Source organism: Anomaloglossus baeobatrachus, chromosome 2 (assembly GCF_048569485.1).
Source record: "Anomaloglossus baeobatrachus isolate aAnoBae1 chromosome 2, aAnoBae1.hap1, whole genome shotgun sequence".
NCBI lineage: Eukaryota > Metazoa > Chordata > Amphibia > Anura > Aromobatidae > Anomaloglossus > Anomaloglossus baeobatrachus.
The window spans coordinates 480624464-480648939 of record NC_134354.1 but is presented as its reverse complement, the minus strand read 5'-3'; the positions used below and the strand labels follow the sequence as shown (position 1 = coordinate 480648939).

Here is a 24476-nt window from a genome sequence, read left to right as displayed (position 1 = left end):
TGAATTTTTGAATCTAAAATTCATAGGAAAAAATAATTTTTAAACACTTCTTTTGTACATATTGTACTTATAATTAAATGTTTTATACCGTATTTGTTAAAAAACGAATAATAAAAGTTGCTTAGTTATTACTATTATCGTTTCAATAACGCAAAATTGCATGTCCTTTTTTGGGGGGAAAAAATAATTTTTGCCTTATTTCATTTTAATGAAAGGGGGAACGTTTTTTTAAAAACAAAAAAAAGCAATACTTATTCTTAAATTACCCATAAAAGTTCCTCAATTGCACATGGTTTCATAAAAAAAAAATTTTTGTCATTACACTACTGCATATGCTCTAAATCAAAGATGGAACCAACACCCTTTTGCTTTTGCTGAACCCTATGCTAAGAACTGTCTATCTCCGTCCTGATTTAAAGGTTCAAAGCTGGAACCTGCTCCCTGTGCTTAAGACACCCCCTTAAAGTGACTACTGACTACGTTCCCTCGAATTCAAATATGGCACCTACTTCTTGTGTTGGTACTGCCATTACACAGTACATAACAGTATATAAGATTATGATCCCCTGATGTAATGTCTGTATACGCTCTTTTGCATGCTTTCCTGCCCAGGAGATATGTTATGGTCTAACCATGTTCTTGTACAGTCAGACACTGCAATTACACATATACTGTTTTACCCTGAAAATAAACCCTACCCCCTCAAAAACCAGGGATTGGAGCAACAGGAAGCCTCACCTGCATATCTCCAGTGGAAATAGGAAGAGTCTCCTTAAGCTGAACGATTGCTGAGATCAGACGGTTCTCAACGCTTTGAGGACATCGGAAATTCACGCTCCGCTAGATGCCCAAATTTGTCTGCTTTGTACACTGGGACATCAAGCACACAGGTAAAGTAAAAAAAAACAAAAACAAAACAAGCAAACAAAAACATACACACAGGAATATTCACTTGAATTTAGCAGACATATGGAAGAGGTGAAAACCCACATGGTAAGCTGCAACACATGCTACATGTTCATGGATCTGTTGGACAAAAAGGACAACTTCATCTGCCACAAATGCAAACTAGTGGATCTTGTAGAAGAAAAGGTGGAAGGGTTGGAAGGAAGAATAGCGACACTGAAGCTCATTATGAAGGTGAAGACTTCTTGGATGATGCAGAAGGAACCCTTCAGGACACGGAAAGAGAAAAACGCTTCAAAGCACCTGCGGAGGCTGTTAAATGGATACATGTGACCAAAAGGAGCAAGCAGATCACAAAGCTGTCACCACTCAAACATCTTAGCAATCGTTATCAAATCCTCATGCAGAATGACGAAAATGGCACAATTCAAGAAGAGACCATTACAATAAAAGAAGACTTAATTGTCACGCGGAAACACTCAGGAGCAGTAAAAAATTGTATGCTTAGGAAGAAAAGAGTTGTAGTTGTGGGCATCTCACTACTAAGAGGCACACAGGCAGCTGTCTGCAGGCCGGACTTATCCACACGAGAAGTATGCTGCCTCCAAGGATCAAAAATCAATGATGTGACCAACAGGATACCAAACCTCCTAAGTTCTAAGGATAATTGACTAACCATACCTACTGATACTTGTAGTCACAAATGACACCACAAAAAAATGACCTACAACTATCTGCAAAGACTTTGAAAATCTGGTGAAGAAAGTGAAGGAACTGGATGTGCAGGTAGTTTTCTCATCAATCCATCCAGTTGATTGTCATGACATAAGGAGATGGCATAGGATCCTAGAAGTAAACAACTGGCTAAGAAGGTGGCGCAGACAGCAAGGATTTGGATTATTGGACCATGGTGTGAATTACCTCTACGATGGACTCCTTGCTAGAGACGGGATACACCTCACAAAAGCTGGAAAATACACATTTGCCAGAAGACTTGCCACACTTATCAGGAGGGCTTTAAACTAGAAGAAGAAGGGATGTCAAGAAAAATGCTAGAGAAGAACATGCAGCTAAAGGACATACTAAACAAGGATACTAGATGTGGTAAAGAGGACAGGATACTCAGAAAATTCTAAGAAAAGGGGAGCAACAGAGCACAAACTAAAATGTTTTTATACAAATGCACAAAGCATGGGAAATGAACAAGGAGAATTAGAGCTAGTAATACAGAAGGAAAATTATGACATCAGCATCACAGAAACCTGGTGGAGTGAAACACGATTGGAACATACAGATGGAAGGATATAACTTATTAAAAAAGAATAGAACTAACAAAAGAGGAGGAGGAGTTGCAATGTATATGAAAAAATAAAACCTCTCCACAGAAACTAAACTTTCATAGAATGAGAATCTATTAAAAAATATGTGGTTAAGAATTCATGGAGTAAACAATGGGAAGAACCTCCTAACAGGTGTTTATGTTAGACCACTGGGTCAAGCAAAGGATATGGATTCTTTTTTTTTTCACATCAAATGGCCACATTCTCAAAAAAACCCCCCATGAAATAGTGAACATGGGAGATTTCAACTACCCAGACATTCATTGGGAAACCTCGCAGGTAAGAGTAAAGGCTCCATTCAATGTTTCTACTCCCTTACAGACAACTTTAGCTCCCAGCTGGTAAAAGAAAATACAAGGGGAACAGCCATCTTGGACCTAGTACTAACAAACGACGAGGATATGGTTAGGAGACTAAGGGTAGCAGGAACACTGGGACTCAGCAATCATGCTATCCTTGAATTTGGGGTTGCAAGACCGGGAACACCTGAGAAGAAACACACTTCAAGGGCGTAAAGGTAAAGATTGGTAGAATTCCATGGCACATAATTCTTAAGCTCAAAACTACACACGAAGGATGGGAAATCTTCCATAAGGCAATCCTTAATGCACAAGAACTAACCATACCTAAAAGGAAGAAAAATGGGAAATCCCTAAAGAAACCAGGTTGGATGACCAACAAATTACATCACCTGCTTAAAAAGAAAATGGAAACATACAACACGTGGAAGATGGTGATTATACCTAGGGAAGAATACATGTCAGTTTGCAGACTCTCTGCAAGACCAGCATCAAAGCAGCTAAGGCCGAACACGAATTGAGGCTTGCAAGAGACCAAGAGTAACATAAAAGGATTTTGGGGGATATGTTAACGGTAAAAGAAAAATGAAAGAGACCATCGGAGTCTTGCAGAATCAAAAAGGTGAAACAGTCAACAAAATAGAACAGCAGGTGAAGAGACTAAATTCTTATTTCGTATCGGTTTTCTCCCGAAAAACTAATGCATGCATCAACAATAATCATGAGAGAAATGATGGTCAGGAGCAGTCCAAGCTGACCATTAGCAAAGGATTGATATTAGAACACTTAAACAAATTAAAGGAAACCAAGTCCCCAGGGCCAGATGATTTACACCCTAGAGTCTTGAAAGAGATAGCTGAGGAGATAATAGTACCGCTTACCAAAATCTTCAGTAAGCCATGGGAAACAGGAGTGGACCCTCTACAACCCCTGGAAAAAATTATGGAATCACCTGGATCTGAGGATGTTCAATCAGTTGTTTACTTTTGTTTAAAAAAAAAAAGCAGATCACAGACATGGCACAAAACTAAAGTCATTTCAAATAGCAACTTTCTGGCTTTAAGAAACACTAAAAAAAAAATCATGAAAAATAATATGCTAGCCAGTAACGGTTACTTTTCAAGACCAAACAGGGGGAAAAATTATGGAGTCACTGACATCAAATAAGATCTGCTCGTTAGTCTGCATCTAAAAAGGAGTGATCACACCTTGGAGAGCTGTTGCACCAAGTGCACTGATATTGGCTCCAACACGAGAAATGTCAATTGAAACAAAGGAGAGGTTTATCAAACTCTTAGAAGAGGGTAGATCATCACGCAATGTTGCAAAAGATGTTGGTTGTTCAGTCAGCAGTCCAAAATTTAGACCAAATACAAACAACATGGGAAGGTTGTTAAGGGCAAATATACTGATAACCAAGGAAGACCTCAAAGTCAAAGCATCAAGACAGGAAACTTAAAGCAATATGTCTCCAAAACAGGAAATGCATAACAAAACAAATGTGGAACGAATGGAAGGAAACTGGAGTCAATGTCTGTGACCAAACTGTAAGAAACCGCATAAAGGAAATGGAATTTACATACAGAAAAGCTAAACAATAAAAAGATGACTACATGAAAAGAACATGTAAATTTTTACAGTCATTGATGATATGGGTCTGCATGTCAGGTAAAGGCACTGAGGAGATGGTTGTTATTACATCTTCAATAAATGCCCAAATTTACATTGAAATTTTGGACACTTTTCTTATTTCATCAATTGAAAGGATGTTTGGGGATGATTAAATCATTTATCAAGATGATACTGCATCCTGCCATAGAGCAAAAACTGAAAACATTCCTTTAAAAAAGACACACAAGGTCAATGGGCCTGCAAATAGTCCGGATCTCAATCCAATTGAAAATCTTTGGTGGAAGTTGAAGAAAATGGTCCATGACAAGGCTCCAACCTGCAAAGCTGATCTGGCAACAGCAATCAGGGAAAGTTGGAGCCAGATTGATGATGAGTAATGTTTGTCACTCATTAAGTCCATGCCTAAGAGACTGGAAGCTGTTATTGAAGCCAGAGGTGGTGCAACAAAATACTAGTGATGTATTGGAGTGTTCTTTTGTTTGTTTGTTTTTCATGATTCCATAATTTTTTCCTCATAATTCAGTGATTCCATAATTTTTCCCCCTGTTTGGTCTTGAAAAGTAACAGTTACTGGCTAGCACATTATGTTTTCATGATTTTTTTTAGTGTTTCTAAGAGCCAGAAAGTTGCCATTTGAAATGACTTTAGTTTTGTGCCATGTCTCTGATCTGCTTTTTTTTTTTTTTTTTAAACAAAAGTGAACAACTGAATGAACATCCTCAGAGCCAGGTGATTCCATAATTTTTGCCAGGGGTTGTAGATTGAAAAAGGGCAAATGTGGTTCCTATTTACAAAAAGGGGAAAAAGGAGGATCCAGGGAATTACAGGCCAGTAAGCCTGACCTCCATTGCTGGAAAAATCTTCGAGCAAATTGTCAAAGAACATTTACTTTGGCACCTGGATGGGAATGCATTAATTAATCAAAGCCAGCACAACTTTATGACCGATAAATCTTGTTAGAGCAACCTGTTTCCTTTTTATAACAAAGTCACTGAATGGTTGGACCAGGGAATGCTGTGGATATTACATACCTTGACTTCAGTAAGGTATTCGATAAAGTATCACATCCCCATTAAAAAAATGATCAAGTATGGAATAGACAAAAAAATCAGTTAGATGGATTCACAAATGGCTTAATGATTTTGCACAAAAAGTATTACTAAATTCCTACACATCAAACTGGAGGAAAGTTAAAAGCGGGGTGCTGCAAGGCTCTGTCCTGGGTCCAGTGCTGTTTAATATCTTTATAAATGACCTGGACAATGGAATTACTGGGGAACTCATAAAATGATGATACTAACATGGGAGTAGCCGCCAACACAAGAGAGGAAAGAGATCGTATTCAGAAGGATCTAGACACTCCAACAATGGGCCGAGGCAAACAGATTGGTGTTTAACAGGGACAAATAGAAGGTCCTACATCTGGGTAAAAGAAATGTAAAAAGCATATATAGTATGGGAGGAATAGAACTAGTTGATAACACCGGGGGAAAAGGACTTGGGCATAAGAGATCCTAGATTTGAACATGAGCTAACAGTGTGGTATTGTAGCTAAAAAAGCCAACACAATTCTGGGATGTATCAAGACAAGCATTGAATCTAGATCAAGAGAGATAATTATTCCTCTATTCTCTGCCCTGGTCAGACCCCCACCTGGAATACTGTGTACAGTTCTGGGCGCCCCAATTCAAGAAAGACATTGATATATTGGAGCAAGTCCCGAGAAGAGCAACCAAGATGGTAGAAGGTCTGCAAACCATGTCATATGAAGACCGGCTAAAAGAACTAGGAATGTTTAGTTTGCAAAAGAGAAGGCTGGGAGGAGACTTAATAGGGGTCTACAAATATCTGAAAGGAAGTCAACATTGCAGAGGAAGTACAAGAAGCAATGGGATGAAACTAAAAAAGGAAGGAGATTCAGATTAGACATTAGGAAAAACTTTCTGACAGTGACGGCAATCAGAGAGTGGAACAGGCCACCACGGGAGGTAGTGAGCTTTGCATCAATGGAAATCTTCAAGTGGAAACTGGTAAAACATATGGCTGGGATGATTTAGGAAAACTTGCACTTGCAGGGGTTGGATTCGATGGCCCTTGAGGTCCATTCCAATTCTAACATTCTACAATTCTATGATTAAATAAGCTCTAGCAGGATTTTTCAGCCTTTTTGGAGTTTTCTTGAAATATAAGCCCTACTCCAAAAATAAGCCCCAGTTGCGTACTCAAACTAACAATATCCTGAAATAGGGCTTGTGCGGCCCTATTTCAGGATAAATATCTTTTATTGTCGCCTTATGTTGCTCTAACCCCGTGCTAATTTATTGAATGAATACTCATACTTTTCCCCCTACCCAGAACCCCGCCCACCGCCTGTATAAGAATCTCATTAAAATCCTCAGAGGCTCTCCTGAGCTATGAGTGATGGCTGCATAGACCTACACACTGTCACTCTCAAATCAAGAGTGCCGCCAATGATTGCAGTGAGGACGCGCTGGTTAACTAAGAGAATGAATAGTCACTCTTCTCTCCCATAATCCTGCCCACTGCTATGAGTCCTACACTGCACCCGTACTCTGCCTGCTGTATTACCGGTACTACCAGCCCGAGGATCGCATCGCAATCATCGGCTACTCTCCTCACCTAAGAGTAACAGCGTGTATGTCTATGCAGCTGTTACACTTAGCTGGGGAGAGTCGGCAATGATTGAGATAGGATCCACGGGCTGGCAGTACTGGTAATACAGCAGGAAGAGTGCGGGTGCAGTGCAGGGCTCAGACTGGTGGGTGCGATTACCAGAGAGGGGGGTGAATAGTCATTCTATTAATTAGCCATGCGCTTGGTCTCTGCAATCATCGGGGGCACTCCTGATCTGAGAGTTGCGGCGTGTATGTCTATGCAGCTGTCACTCTCTGCTCAGGAGAGCCACCGAAGAATGTGTAGCGACCCTATACAGCAGGTATAGTGTCAGTGCCATGCTCGACTGAAGAGTGGTGGGCGGGATTCTGGGTGGGGAAGAGGTGTAATATGCATTAATTTAATTAGCCGGCACTCCTGATCTGAGAGTGACCACGTGTATGTCTATGCAGCTGTCCCTCAGCTCAGGAGAGATACCGAGGATTGTGGTGCAATCCTCTGGCACTAATTTAGCAGACAAATATAAGACACACAACACCTCACCTCGGAAAATAAGACCTAGCACATTTTGTAAAGCAGAAAATAATATAAGCCCCTGTCTTATTTTTGGGGAAACACGGCAACAGGGGCACATTTATAAGATTATCTTAGCACAGGAACATTATTTTTTTTATTTAAGCATATGCAATTGTGAAAATGTTTATTGTTCCAAGATTTGTTAATTTTAATCAACTTTGTTTGTGGGAAAGCCCCTTTAAAGAGAACCTTTCTGTATCATTTTTCTACGTAAAGTACAGATAGGGCCATATTGCAGCTGTCGTACTGATTAAAATTTTACCAGATGTCATGATCCAGGACTGGTACTCCCCGCTCCAGAGTTTCCAAGACCCGGCCTGGTCATGTCAGGGTTAACTCCCATCAGCCTTGTTCTGGTTTCATGAGATGCTATATCTGGTCTCTGCACTTGCATTCCTGTGCTGGTTATAGTTTTGCTGTGCAGCCTGTGACTGGCTCTGGTGAGATTTCCTGTTTAATCTGACTCCTTGTTATTGTGCCCTGACCTGTACCCTCCCCCTGTTCATCTGTCTGTCCCAGTCCCTGACTTTCCATTCCTGTCAGTTGTTTGTGTTTCCCTCTGCATACCTGATCTGGCTTTCGACTCTGTTCTGTTTTCTGACTTGATTTTGATCCTCCCTTTGCAGTGACTTGACTTTCCTGGCTTGACCCTGACTGCTTGGCTACTCTATTGCCCCTGGTAGTTCGCCTGTGAACTGCTTGCTGAAGTTACTCTGCTGTACTTCAGCTGCATTTCTGTTACAGTGTTGCTGTGACTCTCTTTCACTACTCTGCTGCCACCTAGTGGGGAATATGCTGTACTGCGTCTTACTAGCCCTTTGTACAGCGTGACACCGGTGTTGAAGATTCTCTTTAATCTGTGTTTTAAGTTTTCATATCTTCGTGCATTGGGGTGGGTTTATGGGGCGGAACTGGTGTAAGGTTCTTCAGCTCTGTTCATGCTCCTCCGCGTCCCTGTGTCTTTTCTTCATCCTTATTTAAATTTCGCTCAGACTCCATCTTCACTGTGGGTGGTGCTTGCGCAGATTGATCTCTTGCCAGTCTTCAGGAAAATAGTGTCCACAGCTGCGAATGCACAGTTTGTTCAGTGCCACTGGTGCTATTTTACTGTCCACCATGAGATCAATTTGTGCAAGCGCTGCTCACGACTAGGATGATGCCAGTCCAAAATTTAAAATTGAAATCGTTCTGTCTTGATTTCTTGATCTTGGCTCATTCTACCAGAAGAAAAGAAGCTACCTAAGAATTTTTTTACACCATGATAAAGTGTTGATATTCTTAGGCCAAACCCGCCTTCATTACACAAATATATATCACCTGATATGCTTCAAACCAATGCATATTCAGGTTTATACAGCTTGGAGTTCTATAATACAGTGGAACCTTGGTTTATGAGAACAATCCGCTCTGGGAGTGTGCTTGTAAACCAAGTTACTCGTCTAGCAAAGCAAAATTTCCCATAGGACATAATGCAAGCTCAGACAATTTATTCCACAACTTGTTCAATGTCCCATCCTGGTCCCCTATTGTGCCATTCTACACACGCACAAACACGCACACACACATATTATGCTCACTTTACCTTCCGTTCCATCGCCGGCCTCCCGGTTCTTGTAGTTCGCCGGTACAGGATGTGTATCGGGTAACCATCGCGACGATAGAGGAACTTCCGCTGCCAGGGCGCTGACGTCAAAGTCAGGATCCGCTTGCCTCTGATTGGCTAGCACGCTTGCCTTTGAGTAGCGACTGACAGCGGAAGTTCCCCCATCATCGCGATGGTTACCCGATACATATCCTGTACCGGCGAACTACAAGAACCATGAGGACGGCGATGGAACGGAAGGTAAGATGAGCATAATTTGTGCGTGTTTGTGCAGACTGCAAGAGTGGGTCAGAGCACGGTTAAGGTACGGAACTAGAAATGTGTGCGGTGAATATTTGCTCATACGGCAAAGCTTGTTCGTAAACTGAGTTACAAATTTACAGCAAGCTTTGCTCGTATAACGAAATACTTGCAAACCGGGTTACTCGTAAACCGAGGTTCCACTGTACGTGTAAAAGTGATGATCTGGTAAAAAAAATACTCACTTGCCAAATAATTCAGCTCACACTGTAGGCGGATGTTGCCGAAAATTATATTCAAAAGAGCATAATACTCCATATGCAACAATAACCACTTAACAACGAATGACGTACATAGCATGTTATGAGCAGGTATCCGTTCCCATATCATGACGTGTGATGTTCGTTGTGGTTTTAAACTGTCACTGTGTCAAAACATACAGTCACAGCTCCGTGCTGGCAGTAATCACCGACAGCTAAATGGCATGGGAAGAGATGTGACTATTAATTACAGCAGTTCCTGCTCACAGATTGCTGGAATGGGCCAGTCAGTCTGACTGGTCCGATCACTGCATGTGATTGGTGGGAGGTGCTGAAATAGCAGCACTTCCATGCAGAGCTTGTGAATGCCACCCCTGCCTGATTAACCCTCTAGATGCCACATTTAGAAAGTAGAGGACTCCCCACATCTTTCTCCCAAATTAGCACCCTGCGATGATATCGCGAGGAACCAATAGTTGTCATGGGACTCGGAGGCTAAACAATGACTTCCTGGTGTCCCAGGTTTGGTGGTTTGTTAGACCCAGACATAAGCAGGGTCTAACAGGCATTCTGTCAGTGTAATCTGACCGGTCTGATTCAGTGAAAATACATGTCTATTACATGTCTATATGCAACGCACAAAAATATTGCCATTTGTGTGTGGTTTTCTGCCTGGAAATGTGAATTTGGTGCTGAAATGTCTGCAACAGATTATGCACTAAATTTGCATCTCCTGGCAGAAAACCACACCAAAACAGCGTCAATGTTTTTAGGTTAGGGGTTTTTTTTGTTTGTGTTTTTTTTTTTCTTTACTAAGAGATGCAGATTTGGTGTTGAAATTTATACACCATATTTCTGCATCAAATCTGCACCTCCAGGCAAAAAAAAAAAAAAATCACATCGAAACCCCATTGTGTTTTGATGTTTTTTTCCCCAGAAGATGCAGATTTAGTGCAGGAATATGGTGTATAAATTTCAGCACCAAATCTGCATCTCTTAGTAAAAAAAAAAAAACAAACCTCAAAACATTGACACTGTTTTGGTGTGGTTTTGAACTCTGTTCACCTGAGGTGAGGTCACTAAGTTTAATGGGTTCACCTGAGGTCAGTTTACCAGCAGTCACAGGTGGGATACTGTGGGCACGTCCAGCTATGACCACCGATAAGCTGAGTAACTTCACCGCTCACAGTTGTGGCTAAGTCAGTCTCTGCCCTGAAGCCCACAGCTTGCAGACATGTTCTGTGCCCGCACACGCTGTGACTTCAGTATGTTTGTAGCAGAGCCAGAATCATTGTGGGACCTTATGTGGATTAAGTTGGAACTGGGTGTTTGGTGTTAATAAAAGGGTGAAATAAGGTGAGGTTTTTTTGTTTATTTCAAATAAAGGATTTTTTGTGTGTGTTTTTCTTTTCACTCACAGATTAGTAATCTCTCATAGATGCTTCCCATTACTAAGCTAGGACTTAGTGGCAGCTGTGGGCTGTCATTAACTCCTTATATTACACTAATTTCCACTAGATGAGCCAGGTAAAGTGTCAGGTTGTCGCATCTAATGGATGCAACAATTCTGGGCGGCTGCAGGCTGCCATTTTTAGACTGGGGTGGCCCAATAACTTTGGGTCTCCTCAGCCTGAGAATACCAGCCCCCAGCTGTCACCTTTATCATGACTGGGTATCAAAATTGGGGGACTACAGGCAGTTTTTTTAAATTATTTAAATAATTTAAAATTTTTAAAAAAGCCTATCGGGTGCCTCTTATTTTGATACACAGCCAAGATAAATACATGGCTGGGGACTGCAGCCTGTAGCTCTATGCTTTATCTGTGCTAGGTATCATAATATGAAGGGACCCTACACCAATTTATTTATTTTTTCTCCACTATAGAAGATGTGCAGACAGTGTGTGTGATTCAAAGCTGTCACACAGGGTGGGGGCGCAGTCTGACTGAAGAGAGAGCGGGACTGCTGGTGGGCAGGGGAAGCCGTGAATATGTATGAGGGTATTGAATGGCCCCAGTTGTAGTGTTACAGCAGCGCAGAAGAATCGGTAAGTATAATGTTGCATGCTCTAATCCCCCTAGCCCTTTCTACCACCATTTTAAAGCGCATGATTCGGCTGCTGATAGACTTCTATATATGGGTATCAGCGTACAGGCAGCTATCCGGAATTAATTCTGGTGCCGAACTACAGAACAGACCAAACGTTTGGACGCACCTTCTCATTCAAAGAGTTTTCTTTATTTTCATGACTCTGAAAATTGTAGATTCACATTGAAGGCATTAAAACTATGAATTAACACATGTGGAATGAAATACTTAACAAAAAAGTGTGAAACAACTGAAAATATGTCTTATATTCTAGGTTCTTCAAAGTAGCCACCTTTTGCCTTGATTACTGCTTCACATACTCTTGGCATTCTCTTGATGAGCTTCAAGAAGTAGTCACCGGAAATTGTTTTCACTTCACAGGTGTGCCCTGTTAGGTTTAATAAGTGGTATTTCTTGCCTTATAAATGGGGTTGGGACCATCAGTTGTGTTGTGCAGAAGTCTGGTGGATACACAGCTGATAGTCCTACTGAATAGACTGTTAGCTGCTTTTTTCTTGCCATAATACAAATTCTAAGTAAAGAAAAATAAGTGGCCATCATTACTTTAAGACCTGAAGGTCAGTCTGTCCGAAAAATTGGGAAAACTTTGAAAGTGTCCGCAAGTGCAGTGGCAAAAACCATCAAACACTGCAAAGAAACTGGCTCACATGAGGACAGCCCCAGGAAAGGAAGACCAAGAGTCACCTCTGCTGCGGAGGATAAGTTTATCCGAGTCACCAGCCTCAGAAATCACAGGTTAACAGCAGCTCAGATTAGAGACCAGGTCAATGCCACACAGAGTTCTAGCAGCAGACACATCTTTGGAAGTTAAGAGGAGACTTTGTGCAGCAGGCCTTCAGGATAAAATAGCTGCTAGGAAACCACTACTAAGGACAGGCAACAAGCAGTAGAGACTTGTTTGGGCTAAAGAACACAAGGAATGGACATTAGACTAGTGGAAATCTGTGCTTTGGTCTGACGAGTCCAAATTTGAGATCTTTGGATCCAACCACTGTGTCTTTGTGTGACGCCAAAGAGGTGAACGTATGGACTGAAGCATGGAGGAGGAGGTGTGATGGTGTGGGGATGCTTTGCTGGTGACACTGTTGGGGATTTATTCAAAATTGAAGGCATACAGAACTAGCATGGCTACCACAGCATCTTGCAGCGGGCATGCTATTCCATCTGGTTTGCGTTTAGTTGGACCATCATTTATTTTTCAACAGGTCAATGACCCCAAACACACCTCCAGGCTATGTAAGGGCTATTTGGCTAAGAAGGAGAGTGATGGGGTGCTACGCCAGATGACCTGGCCTCCACAGTCACCAGACCTGAACCCAATCGAGATGGTTTGAAGTGAGCGGGACCGCAGAGTGAAGAGAAAAGGGCCAATATCTCTGGGAACTCCTTCAAGACTGTTGGAAGACCATTTCCGGTGACTACCACTTGAAGCTCATGAAGAGAATGCCAAGAGTGCAAAGCAGTAATCAAAGCAAAAGGTGGCTACTTTGAAGAACCTAGAATATAAGACATATTTTCAGTTGTTTCACACTTTTTTGTTAAGTATTTCATTCCACATGTGTTAATTCATAGTTTTGATGACTTCATTGAAGAAATGAGAAATGGGTTTTCTCATTTCTTAGCTCAACATGCCTCTGACAACACAGCCTCCCTATCCCCTGATGAATCGCTTTTGAGGAAACGCGTCGGGAAGGAGGACGTTGAGTTTGTTACCTTAGGGGTACTGTGTGGTGCGTTAGTGAGTCACCCCCCCCGTATATTGTAAGGTAACATATGGTTTCATTTGTGAATAGTGGGATAGACGGTGAGCATAAGTCCCACTACCACCAATGATTGCACTATTTTGCACTTTTTGAGCACCAGTTTTACAAAAAACATTGTTTTTCCTCCCTGATTATACCCCAGTGTTTTCTGTGATCTGTGGATAATCTTAGCATTTGCATGTAGCCACTTTAAAAAGAGTGTTAATCTAAGGGCAAGAGTGCAATTTTGGGAGGATCACGGTTTTTTGCACAATGTCACTTTAATCATTTGGATGTATATATCTGAACCGGGAGGACCGTGAGGGAATTGGATATAACTCCTGTTGATATACTGTATGCATCCAATCTGTACTTTGTGTTTTTTTGTTTACCTTGTGGTATCACCTGATTGGTCCTATAATTTTAATAGAGAAATTAATAAAGGTTAAATTTTAAATACCAGTGCTATACACAACTTCTCATATTGGTATTACCCCCTCATATAATGCTCAGCTCACATTAAGAGTAGAATACAGCATAAATGTGAACTGATGCATAAATGTTCTATACTTTAAAATGCCACCAATAAAAGCTTATACTGAACCCACAAAAAAAACAATTCCCCACTCAGGTTCATCATCTTTTAACAGAAATATAAGGGATTTCCATATTATTGGTAGCACAAAAGCTCTGGAAAAGCGCTATGGCTTTTCGCCTCCCCCAAAAAGTCCAGCTAAATCAGCACTCCCAAATCAAAATGCCCTCCTCCCTTTTGATCCCCAGAGTGTGCCTAAACAGCAGTTGGCATCCACATGTTTGGCATTTCTGTATCTAGGAGAGCCCACTTAATTCACATGGTGTATGTTTCCAGAAGCTCAAGCTGGGCATAATGTATGGGCACTACATTGTACTGGGCACTATAATGGCACATTTCCATTTTCACTCAGCAACAACCATTTCTGCTGGTTTCTGGAAAACACCCATGTAGTTAAAATTATCACTACACTCGTAGATTGATTCACAAAGGGGTGTAATTTCCAAATTTGGATCACTTGAGGGAGGTTTCTGCTCTTCTGGTTCCTGGGGACTATGTATATCCACAAACTATTCTAGAAAACGCTGCTCCAAAAGTCAAATAGCGCTGTACAGTCCCATATTGGGTATTTTCACATTCATGAGAAATAGTGTAACAATTATGCAGTCATTTTTATCTTCCCCTGTGAATATGTAATATCTGGGGCTAAAACAAGTTTTGTGGTAAAAATGTAATTATTTTTTCTTCACCGCCTACTGGTATAACATAACATTTTGTGAAACACATGTGGTGTCAATAATCTCTCTGCACCTCTAGATGATTTCATTGACAGGTGTATTTGTAAAATGGGATCACTTATAGGGGGTTCTGTTCTCCTGGCACCTCTGGGGCTCTGCCAATGTGACTTGACACTGGCAAACCATTCCTGCCATATCTGCACTCAAATATGACACTCCTTATCTTCTGAAGCTTGAATTGCACATGTCAAGTAGTTTGCTAACTCATATGGGTTATTGCAATACTCAGAAGAAATTGCATAACAAATTTTGTGGTTCATTTTCTCCCTTGTGAAATTTAAAAATTTGGGCCTGTAGCATGTTCTTTGAAAAAAATTAATAATATTTTATTTTCAAAACCCCATATTATAGGATTCTGTGAAGCACCAATGGGTTCAAGATGCTCCCCGCACCACTAGATAAATCCCTTGAGGGGTATAGTTTCCAAAATGCTGTCAGATTTGGGGGGTTTCTGCTATTTAGAACCTCGGCAATTCTCCAAATGCGATATTGCGTCCTCAATTTCTTATAGACAATTTTGCATTCCAAAATTTAAATAGTACTCCTTCCTTTCCGAGCCCTGCCGTGCACCCTAACAAGAGTTTCTGACCACATATGGAGTATCCCTGTACTCTGGAGAAATTGCACAACACATTATGCTGTCCTTTTTCATGTTACCGTTGTGAAAATGAAAACTTTGGCGCTAAAGCAACATTTTTGAGGAGAAACTTTAATTCTTCATTTTAACAGTGCAATGTTTTAAAATTCCATGACACACTTATGGGTTCAAAATGCTTACCATACCTCTAGATAAATTCCTAAAGTGGTGTGGTTTCCAAAATGCTGTAATTTGTTGGGATTTCCATTGTTTAGGCACATCAGGCTCTGCAAACACGACATGGCGTCCGCTATCTATTCCAGCCAATTTGGCTTTCCAAAATTCAAATGGTGGTCCTTACCTTCCAAGCCTTGCCATGCACCCAAATAGTAGTTTTCCACCACATATAGGATATCTGTGTACTCAGAAGAGGTTGCTTAACATAATGTATGGTCCCTTTTCTCCTGTTTTAATGAGAATTTGTCACCAGGTTTTGCCACCTAATTTGAGAGCAGCATAACGTAGGGTCAGAGCTCCTGATTTCAGCAGTGATGTCACTTACTGGACTGCTTAGTGTAGTTGTGATAAAATCACTGTTTAATCAGCAGTAGATTATCATTAGAGGACTACTTGTCCTGCTGCCAGGTAGTCTAGCATATTCATGAGCTCTGTATAACTGCTAGATCTGTAGCAGAGAACATTGATTTCATCAAAATGACAACAAACAGTAAGTGACACATCGCTGGAATCAGGGTCTCTGTCTCTACGTTATGCTGCTCTCAAATAAGGTAGTGTTTCGCGAGACAAGTCCTTTTACTATACTGATGGATCCACTCTAAAGCTTTGCTAAGAAGCTGAAAGCGTAATCTTTTGACACAATACTGGTCAATTGCTGGACAATCATTTAATGGTTTACATTTTTACTGCATTTTTCTTTTATTTTAGCTAACAATTAAATCATTGTCTGTTAGTAAATAGGTTATTGATGCATAGTGCACCTGTAGAAAATAAAACTACTAACAGAAACTGCATAAGCTATACTGTTAGGAACCATGTGCTGAAGTGTAATGTAAGGTGTCATTTATTAGACATCAGTATCTTTTATAAGTATTTCATCAGTATTTGTGTGCCACAACCAGGAGTGTCTCTACACATTCAATAGGTGTCAATATTTCAATGATAGTTTTTCTCTGTAAGTTTCCTGACTTTGGCATACAAAAACTGATTCGAAAATACTGACACATGAATGAGGCCTTAGAGTACTGTAGTACCAAAGGGCTGACTGAGGAAACAAACGATTGGGACAAAACACCCTAACAAGCGCTATTGTACTGCCTGGCACCATCTTCTGCAGCAGTCTTACTCAAGAGGATTTGTTTCCAACAATTATAAGTGAGTGGTATTAGCTTTTCATTTCCTAACAATTAACTACTTTTGTATTTTTGGTTCTCATATATTCTTTTCCGCTGGTCATAGGTTTCCAATAATTATTAAACATTTACATTTAACAATATAGAACTAGTATGTTACAGATAAAAATATATTTTTTTACTTTTCACTAGTAAGAATGACATGTATTTAGGATTGGTCCTTATTTACTCTATGGTTGGAATGAAAAGTAATCCCTTACCTCTGAAGCCTGTTTTCACCTTCCTGACCAGGCCAAAGTTTACTATTCTGACCAGTGTCATTTTATGATTCAATAACTCTGAAACGCTTCAACAGATGCCAGTGATTCTGAGATTTTTTTCATGACACATTTTACTTCATCTTGGTTGTAAATTAGGTTACAATTTTTTTATTTATTTGTCAACTCCTTTCCGACCAAGGTACGTCCTGTTTTCAGGTGAGTTAATGGGCAAGGACGTACCAGGCTGTGCACCTCGCGGCTGCGGACTCTACCTACCCCACAGCTATGCCCGGGTCCTCATGGACAGTGATGGTGCCTGCACCGTCCTGGCTGTTTAACTCCTTAAATGCACTTGGGGGATTGGGATAGAGATTGCGCTCTATCTCCCTTCCAATCAGGACTCCCGCAACGTAATCGCGAGGGCCCGAGTGTTGTCATTGTGACCTGAGTTCGTCCGACCACAGAAAGACAGTGTGATCATGCATGCAACATGATCACACAGGCTTTCACTGTACAGCTCTGGCAGCTGCAATGTTCTGCAGTGATCGAGCACTGCAGAACATTGCAGCTAAGATCAGAGTTACAAAAAAAAGTTAAAGTCTAAAAAAAATTAGAAAATAAAGAAAAAAAATACAACAAATATTCCAATAAATAGTTATATTTGTATAGAAATATAAAATTAAAAAGTACAGATATTTGGTATTGTCATGTCCGTAACAACCAGAGCTATAAAATGTTCAACTAGTTAATCCCTTCAGTGTACACCGTAAAAACTCAAAAACGTAACAAAAACTATTTCCTTTCATCATACAGCTGACAAAAAAAGGGGAATAAAACATGATCAAAAAGTCATATATAAATAAAGATGGTACAGCTGAAAACATCATCTTGTCCCACAAAACACAAGCAACCATCCAGCTCCATCAGTCAAAAAAAAAAGTTATAGCTATCGGAATGCAGCAATGCAAAAACGGTTTTCTTTCCCTGTAAAATAGCGTTTATGGTGTAAAAGCGGCAAAACAAAAAAAAAAACTACATAAATATGGTATCGCTGCAATGGTACCGCTCCAAAGAATAAAACTGTCTTAAAACCTCTACGGGCATGGTGAATGGCATAAAACAAAAAAAAAACTTTTCCTGAGTTGCTGTTTCTTCTTGATTCTGCTTCACAAAAAGTGAATTAGAAAGCGATCAAAAATTATGTGGCTAAAAATGGTACCAATAAAAGCTTCAACTCATCCTGCAAAAAACAAGTCCCCACATAATGCTGTCAGCAGAAAGATAAAAAAAACCTATAGTCTTCAAAATGCGTTGATGCAAAAACCTTTAGTTTGTAAAAAGGGATTTTAGTGTGGTAGTCAAGAAGTGAAAATGGGCCCGGGGATAAAGGGGTTAAAATATTATGTCTACTTTACATCAGCAACATTTTTGAAACCTCTTTTTTTTTGTTAGGAAGTTAGAAGGATTAAAAGATTATCAGCAATTTCTCATTTTTCCAACAAAATTTACAAAGCCTGAAGGGAAGGAGCACCATTTTAATTTTTGAAAGCAAAGTTAGCTGGAATCATTAGCAGACACCATATCATGTTTGGAGACCCCCTGAGGTACCTAAACAGTGGAGCTCCCCCTACAAGTGACCCAATTTTCAAAACTAAACCCATCAAAGAATTTATCTAGATGTGTGGCGAGCACCTTGAACACCCACACAGTTTCATAATGAGCTTCACAGAGCTTCTGCTTCACAGAGTTTCATAATGAGCCGTGAAAATTAAAATTCACTTTCCCACCAAAATTTTGTTTTAGCCCCAAATTTTTAATTTTCACAAGGATAACAGGAGAAAAGGAACCATATAATTTGTTGTGCAATTTCTCCTGAGTATGCAGATACCCCATATGTGATCAAAAACTACTATTTGGGTGCACGGCAGGGTTCCAAAGTGAAGGAGCACCATTCAACTTTTGGAATGCAAAATTAGCTGAAATAAATAGACGCCATGTCAAGTTGAAACCCCCCACAAGTGACCCAATTTTTAAACTACATCCCTCGAGGAATTTATTCAGAGGTGTGGAGAGCACCTTGAACCCAAAAGTCCTTCACAGAATTTTTTAATGTTGTACCGTGACAATGAAAAAATACATTTTTCTCACTTGCTTTTGCCCCAATTTTTTTTATTTTTGTAAGGCTTACAGGATAAATTTGACCATACAATTTATTGTACAATTTATCCTGTGTACACACATACCCCTAGTTGGACGCAAAAAATGGGGTTCAAAAGGGAAAGAATGCTATTTGAATTTTGGAGTGTAATTTTCGCTGGAGTAGATTGCAGACGCCATGTCACATTTGAAGAGCCCCTGACATGGTAGAAGAGCAGAAACCCCTAAAGTGACCCAATTATGGAATCTGAAGGAATTTATCTAGGGGTATAGCAAGCATTGTTCACCCTCAGGCAATTCACAGAATTGTATAAGGGCTGAGTAAATGAAAATTTCACATTTTTTCCAATACAGTGCTGCTTTAGCTCCAAGTTTTTTTTAATTTTCAAAAGGGTAATAGGGGAAAACGAATGGTACAATTTGTTACACAACATCTGACCAACCAATACCCTCTGGTCGAAAACTACTTTTGAGGCATAGTGGAAAGCTGAGAAGAGGAGCGCCATATTGCAGTGCAGATTTTGCTGGAATAGTTTGAGGGTGGCATGTCACATTACCAGAGTAGATCCCCCTCCCCCCCATAAGTGACCCCATTTTACAAACTAGACCTCTCAATTAATTCATCTAAGGATGCAGTGAGCATAGTGACAGCACATGTGGCTCACATAATTTTATACCATTGGATGATGAAAAAGAATAATTAATTACATTTTTACCACAAAAATATTTTTAGCCTCAAATTTTTAATTTTTATTATGACTATTAGGAAAAAAAGTTGACCACACAGTTTGTTGTGTAATATGTCCTGAGTGCGCTAATACTCTACATTTAATTGGGAACTACCTCTCAGGCACAGTGAAAAGCTCAAAAGAGAAGGCGTGCCAAATTATGGTGCAGATTTTGCTGTTATGGTTAGCAGGTGCCATGTCTCATTGGCAGAGCCCTTGAGGTGCCAGAGCAGCAGAACCCCCCAAGTGAACACATTTTACAAAATACATATCTCAATGAATTCATCAAGGGGTGCAGTAATTATATTGACATCATAGAATTTTATACCATTGGTTGGTAAAGAAAAAATAATTACATTTTTACGGCAAAAATTTAGGTTTTTTTGCCCCAGATTTTACATTTTCACACGGGAAATGGGTAAGAATATCACAAATGTGTACAATTTCTGCTGAGTGTGACAATACCCCATATGAGGCTGTACAGTACTGCTTAGCTACATGGTGAGCCTTGCAAAGGAGTAAAGGAGCGCTATTTGACATTTGGAGCACAGATTTTCCTAGAATAGTTTACGGACTCCATATAAAAAGCCAATAAGTGGCAGAGGAGCAGAATCCCCCCTTCCCCCACAGTGTCCCCATTTTGGAAATAACACCCGCCTGTGAATTTATCCACAGGTGTAGTGACTATTTTGACTCCGTGGGTATGTTTCAAGAAGCAGTTATGGAGGTTACCAAGTGAAAATTGCAAATCTGCCATTGTGAAGCCCATATATTGTGTGCCCATAGACTGCGCCAAGCTCGTGCTTCTGGATACACATATCTTGTAAATTAAGCAGGCTCTCTTCACTACAGAAATGTTAAACATGTGGACTCTAGATGTGGTTTAGGCACAGTGTAGGGCTCAAAAGGGAGCGGGGCATTTAGATTTGGGTGTGCAGATTTTGCTGGATTTGTCTTTGGGGTAAGCAATGGCGCATTTCCAGAACTTTTCTGTTACCAGTAACGTGGTGGCCCCTTATATTTGCATCGACAGATGACGGACTTGAATGGAGGTTTGTTTTTTTGTGTGGAATGAGTTGAACCTTTTATTGGGAACATTTTATATGACATTTTGCATCACATTTATCCTGTGCACTACACTGAGCACATACATGTGGTTTATATTTAAGTTTCAGAATGGTGTGTTTTCAAATGACACCCCCGAGGGATCAATTCACTATATTGAGGCAGCAGAGTTACCCTGACCTCTGTTCAGTAGAGTCTTTCTTTCTTTCAGAAGGGCACAAAAATGTGGCTTCGCTTTTATGAATGCTTAAAAAGCCATACACCGCTGGATTATAGGCGAGAGTAGAGTCCACAGATTCTCCATCTGCCTCACGATAGTAAATGTTCTGTTTGGGGGGTCCATCTGAATCATGTATTTCAGAGATTTACATGTAAACCTCGGTCTAAGCGTTAAGCATAGAGCGCAGGATAAGTTATTTTATTTATTTTTATGCCATTCACTATGCTGTATAAGTGATAATAAAACGTTTTGGGTTTTTTTTATTCTTTGGATCGGTGCAATTACAGTAATACCAGGTTTATGTTTGGTTATTATCACACACTAAAACACTGCAGTTTTGAGAGCTATAATTTTTTTTCATTTTCTGCCAACTGAATCATGTGAGAGCTTGTTTTTTTACAGGATGAGTTATTTTTATTTGTACCATTTTAGGGTACAAAACCTTTTTTTATCGCTTTTAATTCTGATTTTTAGGAGGCAGTAGGAACAAAAACAATATTCTAGGAAAAAAATGATTTTGCATCACTATATTCTGATAGCTATAGCTTTTTTATTTTCCTCTGACTGAGTCGTATGGCAGCTTGTTTTTTGCAGAACGAGATTGACCTTTTCAGGAATACCACCTTTATGTATGGTTAACTTTTTGATTGCTGTTAATTAAATTTTTCTCCTGCGATTTGATGAAAAAAAACCTAAGCTTTACCATGTTTTTATTTTATTTAGCTCGATAATAAAAATATATATATATATATATATATACTGTATAATATATGTATATATTTGAGGATTTTTTAAAAATATTTTTACATTTTTTTTTTTTTTTTACTTATTTTTAGATTTACGTTTTTACTTGGTCCCCCTATGGGTTATTAACTTTTATTAATCTGATCGCTGGTGTAATGCATTGCCATGTCAATGTGACACTGACAGAATGCCTCTTAAATCATGTTCTTTTCATGATCTAACAAGCCACCGGAGCCAGGTAACCTGGAGGTCATCTTTTGACTTCAGGTTGCCATGGCACCGATCGGGACACCCGTGATAACGTTGAGGGGTTCCCGATCGAGTGGGAGAGGGAGCGCACTCCCACTTCTAGCCTACAAAATGCTGTGATCATAATTGATTGTAGCATTTATGGGGTTAAACAGCCAGGGGCGGCCCAGGCACTGCCCCTAGCTGTGACAGCCAGAGTTTGGCTATCACTTCAGCCAACCTCTCAGCAGCAATCATGTGGGCACATCCATTTGCAAGAACACACTGCAAAATAGGACATACCGGTGCATCCAATGTCGGGAAGAGGTTAAAGGGTTAAAGAGATGGTTATTTTTCATAGAGATTTCTAACTTTGGACCAGCACTAAAATAAGCTGCCTCATATAAGATGTACCTTCTTTTTGGGGTGGGGGTGGGTCGAATTTGTCAACCTACATGATGCGCACTCCTCTTATCTGTCCTGTTTATAGGGGCTAACCAGCGCCTTTCACTTTCATATTGGTGATTGGGACTGGACAAGTCATGTGCACATTCGTCAATTACTGTGCAGGCATTCTATATACTATTTTAATTAATAGGACAAGTGCATAATACTGGCACCTAATAAAAGTCACCCAGCAGGAATCTTTACACATGATCACAAGCCTCCCCAAATATTCCTGGTATAAAAATCATGATCTAGTTGGATCATTGGACAGGCATTTTATAGAATTCTGTTTTAAGAATAATGTGAATAGAGGCCTTATAGTGCATGTTTGTTATGGACATATTTTCTGACACTATTGATAGCTGTTTTGTCATTTCATTTCTCTCGTTACATGTAGTTTATCATCCTGTCTGTAAAAAACACAGTGGTTTGTCGGCTTGAAGTAAATGTCTGCAATAAAGAGCACTTGGTGGAGATATCGGCCAGCAAAGACCACGTGCATCTTTCGTTTGATGGGATTTTTGGAGAAATGGAATTGTTTGAAACTGAACTACAGATTTTTCTTTCCACCTTAAATGATCACATACAACAAGGAGTGAAAACTTATATAGGAGGATTACCAGGTAAGTGTGAATCTGATAGTTCTCTGGGAAAGAAATGATACTGTTCTCTGTATTTCTAACTAATGAGTCACTTTAAGATTTTGATGCTGTCACACCTTTCTTTTACCGAATTTGTAGATGTGGAAATCACTCGTACCCCGGTCACTGCATTCTACCAAGGCTGCATGACTATAATTGTTCAAGAAAAGACCCTGGACTTGGACGAGGCCGTGCACAAACATAATGATATTACCTCTCATTCGTGCCCACCGATTAAGTCTCTCAAATAGTAACAGCACACTTTTTTTTTTTTTTTTTTAAGCCAAGTATCTTCTTTTTTTTATACATGTATAAATTATTCTGCAGTATTGTGTGTGTATAGTTTCGTAAAACACTGAAATTATGTAGAACCTACTGATTTTTACATGGTGTCAAAGATTGAGAAGCTCCTTTTGTTGGATAAAGACTGTAATATATTGTAAATATTTCAGAAAACTAATGTTAATTACCAAAAATCTGTGTGGAAACTTTCTCATGGAGGCTTATCATCAATGGAGAACTGAGATAATGTGGAACAGAGATGCAAAACTGGAAATGTATTATATTTTTAATAGCAATCATTGCTTTTTAATTACCAATTTACAAGTTAAAATAAAAAAAATTAAAATAATTTAGAATCCTTTTAATCTGTCTGTATCCTATTCCTTTAAAATGTAGGAATGAGCCCAACTGGGAAAATTAAATTTACTTGGCACTCTTGTGCTTTGTGTGCTAGTAAGGAAAATTAAAATTCCTTAACAGCATTAAGCACAGCGTCGATAAAAATAATGTGTTATATTTAGCGTCTTTAATATATGCCACTGATGTCACAATTCCCTAATACATTAAGCTAGAAAGGGCTGCATGCCCAGGTTGAAATCTAGTATATTACCAGTTTTCACATGTGCTCATTTCTTTACTGTAAATGGATTAAGTCTATGAAATATAACTTTTCTGGTTGACGTTTTCTGATGATCTTATATATAATTTATATAGTAATTTTATCTATCTAAGGCTACTTTCACACATCCTGTTTGAGCACTGCGGCTCAATCCGGCTGTGAAACCTATGCAACGGATGCGGCGAAAACACCGCATCCTTTGCATAAGTTTTTACATGCGGCCCGTCCGTTTTTTTCCGGTTGCGGCACGCTGCTGAGCATGCGCAGTGGAAGAAACCGCATGCGGCGTCCGGATGCGTTTTTTGCCGCATCCGGCGTCCATAGGCATGCATTGAAAAATGTGCCGCAGCGGCCGGATGTGGCGCGATGCAGTTTTTTTGCCGGAGCAAAAAACGTGCCAGGGAACGTTCCATCCGGCCGCCGCATTGGCTAAATCTGCCGCATGTGGCAAAAACCGGACGGAAC

The 24476-nt window shown here is 39.9% G+C and overlaps 1 protein-coding gene across 4 annotated transcripts in view; it reads left to right on the top strand.

The window, feature by feature from the left end:
- The window catches only part of GAS6 (growth arrest specific 6), a 157149-nt gene extending 133408 nt beyond the window's left edge, over nt 1-23741 (top strand). For all 4 annotated transcript variants that reach the window (XM_075336420.1, XM_075336418.1, XM_075336421.1 and 1 more), the window contains 2 exons: nt 22867-23092; nt 23210-23741. In XM_075336420.1, the coding sequence (XP_075192535.1) occupies nt 22867-23092; nt 23210-23361 (378 nt within the window). In that variant the 3' untranslated portion in view covers nt 23362-23741. The remainder of the gene's footprint in view (nt 1-22866; nt 23093-23209) is intronic.
- Nucleotides 23742-24476: the final 735 nt, after the last annotated feature.